This window comes from Mustelus asterias, chromosome 11 (assembly GCF_964213995.1).
Source record: "Mustelus asterias chromosome 11, sMusAst1.hap1.1, whole genome shotgun sequence".
Taxonomy (NCBI): Eukaryota; Metazoa; Chordata; class Chondrichthyes; order Carcharhiniformes; family Triakidae; genus Mustelus; species Mustelus asterias.
Genome location: NC_135811.1, coordinates 8,767,889 through 8,779,983, shown reverse-complemented (window position 1 = coordinate 8,779,983; position 12,095 = coordinate 8,767,889). Strand labels below are relative to the sequence as shown.

The following is a 12,095-nucleotide window of genomic DNA, read 5'->3' as shown; positions in this document are numbered from 1 at the left end:
TGCCTGAAGCAGCGTTCAAACTGTCCGACTGAGAGGTGGAGACGCTACCACTAAGCCACAAGTCCGTCCCCTTTGCAACACGAATGCACAAGGAACTGAATGCATTACAGAGGCTGAGCTGTGAGCCCACGAAATTTATGCATTGTGGCAAAATCAAATTTTAATCACGCACCATAAAGCGAAAACATCTTTTTTTCTTCTTCAGTGTAAGGCTGATGGGATTCTTTACGATTGTGTCTACTCTCTTTTGTCATCACACCCCCATTCATCAGCCAGGAGTGAAGGCCAAGTCAATCCCACCTGAAAGGAAGACTGAGGTGTTTTTAATACACAGAGCAATCTTCCAATAACTAATCTTCAGGACAAATGTGACTGATTCACACTTTGTCTGCACAGCAGAAATGTGTTTATTTTTCCAGCAGTAATTACTGGCACAGTCCAACAGTCTCTGAAGATAGAATCGTACACGGAACCATTATGTTTGTGCCGGCTCTTTGTAAGAGCGACTCAATTAGTCTGTCTCGCCCTGATCATCCCTCTTCACCCTGCACTTCCCAGCTTCTACTATTTACCCAACTCCCCCTCTTCAAAGTTTCTACTGCACTTGCTTCCCTCACTCTCCAGGCAACACCTTGCCCATTGCAACAACCCGCTGCGTTTAAACAAAAAGTTTATTCGTGTCACAAGTAGGTTTACATTAACACTGCGAAGAAGTGAAAATCCCCTAGTCACCACACTCCGGCGCCTGTTCGGGTACACTGAGGGAGGATTTAGCACGGCCAATGCACCTAACCCGCACGTCTTTCAGACTGTGGGAGGAAACTGGAGGAAACCCGCACAGACATGGGGAGAATGTGCAGACTCCACACAGACAGTGACCCAAGCCGGGAATTGAACCCGGGTCCCTGGCGCTGTGAGGCAGCAGTGCTAACCACTGTGCCACCGTGTCGCCCCCTTCCTGTCGTCCCCCGTCACCTCCCTCGATGACTTTTCTCAGCAATTCTCTTAAAACGGTCAAATCCCCTGGTGCAAAGACGGTTCACCAGGATGTGGCCTGGTCTTGAGGGTGTTGACTATGAGGAGAGGTTGAATAAACTAGGATTGTTTTCACTGGAACGACGGAGGCTGAGGGGAGACCTGATAGAGGTCTACAAAATGATGAGAGGCATAGACAGGGTGGATAGTCGGAGGCTTTTCCCAGGGTGGAAGTGTCAATTACACGGGGGCACAGGTTCAAGGTGAGAGGGGGAAAGTTTAAGGGAGATGTGCGGGGGAGGTTTTTCACGCAGAGAGTGATGGGCGCCTGTGACCAATAAGTAAACTTCACTTTACTTTATCCCCAGCTTCTCTGGTCTCTCTGCACAACTGAAGCCCCTCACCCCCCCTCCTCCTTCCCCCCCCCCCCCCCTCACCCCCCTCATTCTGTTTTTTTACAGTTGTTTATTAGTCAAAAGTAGGCTTACATTAACACTGCAATGAAATTACTGTGAAAATCCCCTAGTTGCCACACTCCGGCGCCTGTTCAGGTACACCGAGGGAGAATTTAGCATGACCAATGCATCTCTAACCAGCACGTATTTCAGACTGTGGGAGGAAACCGGAGCACCCGGAGGAAACCCACGCAGACACGGGGAGAACTTGCAGACTCCACACAGACAGTGACCCGAGGCTGGAATTGAACCCGGGTCCCTGGTGCTGTGAGCTAACCACTGTGCCACCGTGCCGCCCATCTGCCAACTCTTCTCTGCACTGCCCCCACAAGGCCTTGACATTCTTCCTCAAAGTGTGTCGTCCAGAGTTGGACACCACGCTCTCGTTGAGTTGGCTTCCATTTTTCATTTCTTAACTCACCCGTCGGGGCGTTTGCAGCCAATGGAGAATTAAGAGTCTCATTCATTGTGTTTGCTTTATGATGGGAGAAATTCTCTCAAGGTTTGCTGTGTCTACTCTCATCCCTTTCCCACTCTTCATTGCAATGAGTTTGAAGTCCCAATTCCCAGCCCTCTGCTGATCCTCCTCACTAACTGATCACTGTTATTTACCCCACTTGTTTTTATTTATTTGAATTCACTCTCAGTGTCATGTGCGTGCCTGGTAACAGCAGGACCCAGAATGAATAAGGGGAATGATAGACGGTAATCTATCCAGCAACAGGGGGGAATATGCTTGGCAACAGCAGTGGTCAACATTCAAAGGGAATGATGAGATGCGTCATTTTCCCAGTAATGGGATTAGCAGACATCTAGATAAGATCAGATATAAAATGCTCTATCATCAGGAAGCAGTGTACTGAGATGACTGAGAGATCAGGGGAGGCTTATAGATGCTCATTTTTGAGAGTCAGGAATGTAGGAGAGTCAGACGGCCCAATGTACAATTGGTAGAATGAAGAGAGCCAGGGGTATAATTACCAACTCCTGCAGAAGACAGTTTAACATCCACACGGGAAGGCCAGTTTAACATCTAACAGCAACCAGGATTTACCAGGATGCTGCCTGGTTTGGAGGGTAGGTCTTATGAGGAAAGGTTGAGGGAGCTAGGGCTGTTCTCTCTGGAGCGGAGGAGGCTGAGGGGAGACTTAATAGAGGTTTATAAAATGATGAAGGGGATAGATAGAGTGAACGTTCAAAGACTATTTCCTCGGGTGGATGGAGCTATTACAAGGGGGCATAACTATAGGGTTCATGGTGGGAGATATAGGAAGGATATCAGAGGTAGGTTCTTTACGCAGAGAGTGGTTGGGGTGTGGAATGGACTGCCTGCAGTGATAGTGGAGTCAGACACTTTAGGAACATTTAAGCGGTTATTGGATAGGCACATGGAGCACACCAGGATGATAGGGAGTGGGATAGCTTGATCTTGGTTTCAGATAAAGCTCGGCACAACATCGTGGGCCGAAGGGCCTGTTCTGTGCTGTACTGTTCTACGTTCTATGTAGCAACCCAGCTAACAGCCGAGATCCTGTTTAAAGTCTTGCAGCTAATTCAATGCAGAAACCTCCGTAAAGGCAGTTTGCCTACCTTCACTGAACCTGGCAAAGATGTTTCCCATTCCGGATCATCCTCCATGTATTGTGTGGTAACGATAAGCTGGATTTAACCGATAGCGCTGTTTAAGGCGGATGTTGTTTGGGGAACGGGGAAAGTCTCACTGAGTTTAGCTTTTGGGGATATCATAGAAATCATAGAAACCCTACAGTGCAGAAGGAGGCCATTCGGCCCATCGAGTCTGCACCGACCACAATCCCACCCAGGCCCTACCCCCACATATTTTACCCACTAATCCCTCTAACCTACGCATCACAGGACTCTAAGGGACAATTTTTTAACCTGGCCAATCAACCTAACCCGCACATCTTTGGATATAGTTTGGAACAAGGGGTAATTTCAAGATAAAACATTGTGTAAGTTTATTCCTATTATACTATTATAGAATTATAGTTCTTTTCGTATGCCAATTCCCAGCCCTCTGTCGGCACTGCTCAATAACTGATCACTGTTATTGACCCCACTTGCATTTATTTATTTGGCTCTATTCTTTCTCCACAGATGCTTTCAGACTTGCTGAGATTTTCCAGAACTTCCTATTCTTGTTTCAGTTTCCAGCGTCTGCAATATTTTGCCTTTATCTTATTGTTCAGACATACTGTGTGTCTGCAATTATTCCTTCGCCGCTCACAACCAACATATAACATGGTGGCAGCAACAAAGGACCCTGAAATCTCCTATAATGAACTTTAAAAAAGTTTGCCAGTCTGACTTGAAAAAAAGATGTGTAAAAACTGAAGACTTTGGCAGGATAGTTGGAAGTCGTCAATAAGACATAGGAGCAGAATTAGGCCACTCGGCCCATCGAGTCTGCTCCACCATTCAATCATGGTTGATATTTTTCTCATCCCCATTCTCCTGCCTTTTCCCCATAACCCTGATCCCCTTATTAATCAAGAACCTATCTATCTCTCTCTTAAAGACACTCAATGACCCGGCCTCCACAGCCTCCTGCGGCAAAGAGTTCCACAGATTCACCACTCGCTGGCTGAAGAAATTCCTCCTCATCTCTGTTTTAAAGGATCGTCCCTTTAGCCTGTGGTTGTGCCCTCTGGTTCTAGTTTTTCCTACCAGTGGAAACATCCTCTCCACGTCCACTCTATCCAGGCCTCGCAGTATCCTGTAAGTTTCAATAAGATCCCCCCTCATCCTTCTAAACGCCAACTAATACAGACCCAGAGTCCTCAACCCTTCCTCATATGACAAGCTCTTCATTCCAGGGATCATTCTTGTGAACCTCCTCTGGACCCTTGCCAAGGCCAGCACATCCTTCCTTAGATATGGGGCCCAAAACTGCTCACAATACTCCAAATGGGGTCTGACCAGAGCCTTACACAGCCTCAGAAGTACATCCCTGCTCTTGTATTCTAGCCCTCTCGACATGAATGCCAACATTGCATGTGCCTTCCTAACTGCCGACTGAACCTGGACGTTAACCTTAAGAGAATCTTGAACAATGACTCCCAAGTCCCTCTGTGTTTCTGATTTCCTAAGCATTTTCCCATTTAGAAAATAGTCTATGCCTCCATTCCTCCTTCCAAAGTGCATAACCTCACACTTTTGCACATTGTATTCCATCTGCCACTTCTTTGCCCACTCTCTTAACCTGTCCAAGTCCTTCTGCAGCCCCCCTGCTTCCTCAATGCTACCTGTCCCTCTACATATCTTTGTATCATCCGCAAACTTGGCAACAGTGCCTTCAGTTCCTTCTTCCAAATCGTTAATGTATATTGTGAATTGGCGGTTGAGAGGCAGAGAAAGGGGTCAACTCATTATCTTACTCAGGGCTACACCATTGCACCTTGGTGGTCCATGAAAATTCCTAATCCAGCAGCAGAGTCAAAGAACTCAGCAACCATCATGGAAGAGTGAGAAAGCAGCTGAAATTCTTCAAATTAATGATGCAGTAAGCAGGTAGCACTAGGAAACTTTCATTGCAGGAAGTGTGCGTTTCAGTGTAGCAAAGCCAGATCCGAGATCAGTGCCATTACACATGAGGACCAGGAGGCTGCTATTGAAAAAAAGAATCTGACTGCTTAAGCAACATTCCCCAATAGGACGAAAACTAAATAGTAATGTCCAACGAATAGTTTCCAAAATTCTGAGACCTTTCGGAACAATTACCAAAGGGGGTCAGTGACTACAGAGAGTAAGTAAATGTAACATCTCAAAGTTTGCAGATGATACCAAGTTGCGTGGTGGAGGGAGGGGTGAACTGTGACGAGAATGCAGAGATCCTTCAGCATGGCCTGGACAGGTTGGGTGAGTGGGCCAATCAATGGCAGATGCAGTATAATTTGGATAAATGTGAGGTTATTCACTTTGGAAGCAAAAGCAAGAAGGCAGATTACTACCTGAATGGCTGTAAATTGGGAGAGGGGAGTGTGCAGCGGGACCTGCGTGTCCTTGTGCACCAGTCGCTGAAGGTAAGCATGCAGGTGCAGCAGGCAGTAAAGAAGACATGTTGGCCTTCATTACGAGAGGTTTCGAGTACAGGAGCAGGGATGTGTTGTTGCAATTATACAGGGCCTTGGTGAGGCCACACCGAGAGTATTGTGTGCAGTTCTGGCATCCTTTTCTGAGGAAGGATGTTCTTGCTCTCGGGGGAGTGCAGCGAAGGTTTACCAGGCTGATTCCGGGGATGGCGGGACTGATGTATGAGGAGAGATTGACTAGGTTAGGATTGTTTTCGCTGGAGTTCAGACGAATGAGCGGGAATCTCATAGAGACTTATAAAATTCTAACAGGGACTAGACAGGGTAGATGCAGGGAGGATGTTCCCGATGGTGGGGGGTGTCCAGAACCAGGGCTCACAGTCTGAGGATTCAGGGTAGACCATTTAGGACGGAGGTGAGGAGACATTTCTTCACCCAAAGAGTGGTGAGCCTGTGGAATTAATTACCACAGGAAGTAGTTGATGCCAAAACTGGAATGTATTCAAGAGGGGGCTGGATATAGCACTTGGGGCGAATGGGATCAAAGGTTATGGGGAGAAAGCAGGATTAGGCTATTGAGTTGGACGATCAGCCATGATCGTGATGAATGGCGAAGCAGACTGAAAGTCTGATTAACACAGAAACACTCCACTACTGTAGTAGAACTTTAAAAAGAAATAGGCAGCCTCCTGCGATCTCAAAACAACTACAGATTCCAAATTCACCTTGTCAGACTGATTTGGAGACATGGAAGGTCCAGATCAGACACACAACTGGGCATTATGGAGGAAGAGGTGCAGAAGTGCATCTGGATTGAGCAATCACTCCCAAGACGGATCAAGTCAATACGTTGTTGTACCCTGATGGAGCAGTTACTGATGATGGTGAGAGCAAGACGAGGCATTAATAAAACATCAGACAAATTTGAAGAGGTCATTAAAACCTTTGATAAATACTTCAATTTATGGAGCAACAAGACTTTAAGAACAAATCAAGTTTATCAAAAAGGTCTAGAAACCAGGTGGACCAGTGGATTCCTGTATTAATTGGCTGAAGGTCGCGCTTATGATGATTTTAGATCTGAGCCGATACGAAACCACATTGTAGTCAGGGTGACACCCCGTTGCAATCCAAGGAAGACTTAGCTTTGGAGATGGTGATTCAGTGGGTCAGGCAGTCAGTGGTCCCTCAGCAAAACAGAGCCGTGCTAAGAGGGGAAGACAAACTCCCAGCTCTCAAAGCTGTCACCATGTTGTATGTTAGTTGTGACTGGGTGAGGAACAATTGCAGAGACATAGATATGTTCAGAAAACTCCCAACGGCAGTACAGTTTATTAAATCGAAGAATGTCAAAGGCACCTTATGGCACAAAAGCTCAAGACACCATTAAACCATACCAGTGCCGTGGCATCAAAAAGCCCCACAGGCACGAACAGTGTCCTGCAAGCATTGCAGAGTGTTTTGATTGTAACAGGTTTGGACGCTTGGAAAAATATACTGATCTTTAGGGCGGCTTGGTAGCACAGTGGTTAGCACTGCTGCCTCACAGCGCCAGGGATCTGGGTTCGATTCTCGGCTTCAGGTCACTGTCTGTGTGGAGTTTGCACATTCTCCCTGTGTCTGCCTGGGTTTCCTCCGGGTGTTCCGGTTTCCTCCCGCAGTCCAAAGGTGTGCGGGTTAGGTGGATTGGCCATGTTAAATTACCCCTTAGCGTCAGGGGCACTAGCTAGGGTAAATGCATGGAGTTGCGGGGATAGGGTCGAGGTGGGATTGTTGTTGGTGCAGACTCGATGGGCCGAATGGCCTCCTGCACTGTAGGATTCCAAATCCTCTCTGTACACAGAGGATGATGAGAGAATCTTTGCTGATGAGCCATTATCAAATTTGGGGAATCTCAATTAGAAGATGAACACTGATGTTTTCTACGGTGAGATCAATGACATTTGTCTCACTGGACATATCACTAATTTCAAGGGGCGGGTATTAACAGTATTTCCTGACAAAAGAACTGTGGTTTGAAAAACAATGCCTGAGGCCGTCTACATCCCAGTTATATGGTCCAGGAGGAGTCGAGCATCAGTTCAAATGTGTGTTGCAGGCAATGCTCTGATCTAAGAGCAAACAGGTATGGGAAACGTTACATGTGATTCACAACCATTCTCTCCTCTGAGGTGAAAAGCCTGTGTCGACCTTGACCTCACCCATTCGATCAAAGTGAGCAACCAGCAAGGATCTGAGTCTGACTTCAAAATGGATTTTCCAAAACTAATTCTGTGGGCTGGGGACATCGAATGCAGCAAAACGCTGAGGAAAGATGCTAAACCTGTGTGTCTTTCCACACTGAGGAAAATCCTGCATCCACTCGCGAAACAGGTCCAACTGCGAATTGGCGAGATGCCCAAGATAGGCGTTGTCCCATCTGCCGTTAAGCCGACAGCATGGTGCTGTGGAACAGTTCCGTTTCCAAAACCAAATGGGCCCCTTGGCGCTTCTTAGAATCCCTACACTGCAGAAAGAGGCCATTCGGCCCATCGAATCTGCACCGACACCAATCCTACCCAGGCCCTAACCGTAACCCCCACATATTTACCCCGCTAATCCCTCTAACCTACACATCCTGCGAGACTAAGGACCAATTGAGCGTGGCCAATGCGTCTAACCCGCACATCTTTGGATTGTGGGAGGAGATCAGAGCACCAGAGGAAACCCACGCAGACACGGGGAGAATGTGCAAACTCCACACAGACAGTGACCCAAGCTGGGAATCGAACCCAGGTCCCTGGCACTGTGAGGCAGTAGTGCTAACCACTGTGCCACTGGGCCGCCCCACTGGTGCTGGTTGAATCCAAACACTTCTCTTGGATTGAGTTTCTGCACAGAAGTAAAATACTGGAAATCTGATGAAGAGTCACCGATCTGAAACATTAACTTGCTTCTCTCTCCACAGATGCTGCCTGACCTGCTGAGTATTTCCAGCATTGTCTCTCTCTGCCTGTTACAGCAACCAATAATATTTTCAGGGTTCAGTAAACCTTGGAATCTTCAATCCTCCAGAAAGCTTTCTTCTGAAGCACCGTTTCTCTGTTGCAAACTTAAGTTTCCAACACCCAAGATTACTAAATGAACTAATTTTTGAAACATTCTTCCTGTGCGTGCAGGTATTTTGGAAATCGATCCTATTGCTATGACAGACTTCGGAAGTATAATCTTGCACTAGAAGATGCTGAAACCTCCATCAGACTTGCTGCTGACTGGCCGAAAGGCTACTTCAGAAAAGGAAGAGCACTGCTTGGAATAAAGGTGAGTGTCTTGATCCACTCCAGGTTTTGACAGTGTGCTAATCCACTCCAGGTTTTGATAGTATATTGACCTACTCCAGGTTTTGAGTGTATTAATCCACTCCAGGTTTTGACACTGTGTTGATCCACTCCAGGTTTTGACAGTCTGTTCATCCACTCCAGGCTTTGACAGTGTGTTGATCCACTCCAGGTTTTGACAGTGTGTTGATCCACTCCAGGTTATGACAGTGTTGATCCAGTTCGAGGTTTGACAGTACATTGAACCACTCCAGGTTTTGAAGTGTTAACCCAGTCCGGGTTTTGAAAGTGTGTTGAGCCACTCCAGGTTTAAACAGCGTGATGCCACCACCAAACACATCTTCCCTTCCTTCACTCCCTCTGTCAGCATTCCGCAGAGACCGTTCCCTCCGGGATAACCTAGTCCACTCCTCCACTGTACCCAACATCTCTCCCGTCACTCATGGCACCTTCCCATGCAATCACAGAAGGTGTAACACCAACCCCTTTACCTCTTCCATGCTTCCCATCCAAGATCCAAAACACTCATTCCAGGTTAAGCAGTGTTTCACTTGCACCTCTTTCAATTTGGTCTATTGCATTCACTGCTCCCAATGTGGTCTCCTCTATATCGGCACGGTAGCACAGTGGTTAGCACTGCTGCTTCACAGCTCCAGGGACCTGGGTTCGATTCCCGGCTTGGATCACTGTCTGTGTGGAGTTTGCACATTCTCCTCGTGTCTGCGTGGGTTTCCTCCGGGTGCTCCGGTTTCCTCCCACAGTCCAAAGATGTGCGGGTTAGGTTGATTGGCCATGCTAAAAATAAAATTGCCCTTAGTGTCCTGAGATGCGTAGGTTAGAGAGATTAGTGGGTAAATATGTAGGGATATGGGGGTAGGGCCTGGTTGGGTTTGTGGTCGGTGCAGACTCGATGGGCCGAATGGCCTCTTTCTGTACTGTAGGGTTTCTATGATTCTATGATATCGGAGAGACCAAGCGTCGACTGGGTGATCGCTTTGCTGAGCACCTTCGGTCTCTGCGCAATCAGGACCCTGACCTTCCGGTTGCTGCCATTTTAACACACGATCCTGCTCCCGTGCCCACATGTCTGTCCTTGGCCTGCTGCAATGTTCCAGTGAAGCTCAACGCAAACTGGAGGAACAGCATCTCATCTTCCGGCTCGGCACTTTACAGCCTTCCGGTCTCAACATCGAATTCAACAACTTCAGATGATTTGCTCCACCCCACCTCCACCCCCTTTGTTTTCATTCTATTTTATTTAATTTTTTACTGTTCTCTACCTTTTATTTCTTTGTTGTCTTTCTTCATTTTTCTTCCCCCCCCACTCTTACCCCCCCACTTCATCCCCCTTCCCTTACCTTTTCTCCCCCCCTTTCTACATTCTACCTCTGTCCCATTTTTTCCCCTCCTCCCCCAACATCTCCATCTGTCATAGATTGCAGCTTCTCTGCCGTTTGGCTATTCACACCTTCTATTCTCTCTATGGGCTGCCATTAGCAGCCTTTCCCCTGGTTTTTGTGGCTATGACTCATCTTTCATTCCCTCCCCCTGCAGTATAAATATCTCCCACTTTCTCTGTCTTTTAGCTTTGACAAAGGGTCATCTGGACTCGAAACGTCAGCTCTTTTCTCTCCTTACTGATGCTGCCAGACCTGCTGAGATTTTCCAGCATTTTCTTTATTGGATTCAGATTCCAGCATCCGCAGTAATTTGCTTTTAAACTGTGTTTTGATCCAGTCCAGGTTTTGACTGTGTGTGTGTGTGTGTGTGTGTGTGTGTGTGTGTGTGTGTTGATCCAGTCCAGGTTTTGACAGTCCATTGATCCAGTCCAGGTTTTGACAGTGTGTTGATCCAGTCCAGGTTTTGACTGTGTGTGTGTGTGTGTGTGTGTGTGTGTTGATCCAGTCCAGGTTTTGACAGTCCATTGATCCAGTCCAGGTTTTGACAGTGTATTGATCCAGTCCAGGTTTTGACTGTGTGTGTGTGTGTGTGTTGATCCAGTCCAGGTTTTGACAGTCCATTGATCCAGTCCAGGTTTTGACAGTCCATTGATCCAGTCCAGGTTTTGACAGTGTGTTGATCCAGTCCAGGTTTTGACAGTGTATTGATCCAGTCCAGGTTTTGACTGTGTGTGTGTGTGTGTTGATCCAGTCCAGGTTTTGACAGTCCATTGATCCAGTCCAGGTTTTGACAAACCATTGATCCAGTCCAGGTTTTGACAGTGTGTATTAGAAACATAGAAACCCTACAATGCAGAAGGAGGCCATTCGGCCCATCGAGTCTGCACCGACCACAATCCCACCCAGGCCCTGCCCCCCACATATTTACCCGCTAATCCCTCTAACCTACGCATCTCAGGGGCAATTTTAACCTGGCCAATCAACCTAAGCCGCACATCTTTGGACTGTGGGAGGAAACCGGAGCACCCGGAGGAAACCCACGCAAACACGAGGAGAATGTGCAAACTCCACACAGACAGTGACCCGAGCCGGGAATCGAACCCGGGACCCTGGAGCTGTGAAGCAGCAATGCTAACCACTGTGCTACCGTGCCGCCACGGTATTGATCCAGTCCAGGTTTTGACAGTCCATTGATCCAGTCCAGGTTTTGACCCACTCCAGGGTCTGATAGTGTATTGCTTCACTCCAATTTATTGCTATTTTTTTCTATCCATGGGGCGGGGTGGGGGGGGGGGGTGGGTTGAGGGGGAGGTGGGTACATGGTGGGAATGTGAGTTGTGCACAGGATGTGGAGGAGGAGGTGAGGGGGGGGGGGTTTGGAGAGGTTGGTGGGGGATTGGAGGGGCAATAGGGGTGGAGTGGGGCTTGGAGAGGGGTTGGAAAGGGACATGCGCTGTGTCCCAAGAAATCTGAATTTGTGTTGATATCAAATCTCACAAGGTGGTGCTGTGTACTGATCTGTTTTACAATGTTGGAAAGTCTAATACAGACATGAGAGCGAGTGTCTATGGATCTGAAAGATTTCCTTCAGGCATTCACCCGTGAGGCACTGGGAGCGCTGTGTGAAAATCTATTTGAGTTATCTCCTTGTTGGCCAGGCCAGGTGCTTCAACACATGAAGGATTAAGATCGAGTATATAAAGTGAAACTGCTTCCACTGGATAAAGGTTGATCACTTGGGCATTGATTTAAGATGGGTGGCGCGGTGGCACAATGGTTAGCACTGATGCCTCACAGCGGGTTCAATTCCGGCCTTGGGTTTGTGTGGAGTTTGCACGTTCTCCCCGTGTCTGCGTGGGCTTCCTCCGGGTGCTCCAGTTTCCTCCCACAGTCCAA

General features: G+C 47.6%; 1 protein-coding gene across 1 annotated transcript in view; it reads left to right on the top strand.

Annotated features, from left to right (window-relative positions):
- The window catches only part of LOC144500344 (uncharacterized), a 198,724-nt gene that overhangs the window by 130,723 nt on the left and 55,906 nt on the right, over positions 1 to 12,095 (top strand). Inside the window, exon 9 of the mRNA XM_078223092.1 lies at positions 8,641 to 8,782. Coding sequence (XP_078079218.1) covers positions 8,641 to 8,782 — 142 coding nt within the window. The remainder of the gene's footprint in view (positions 1 to 8,640; positions 8,783 to 12,095) is intronic.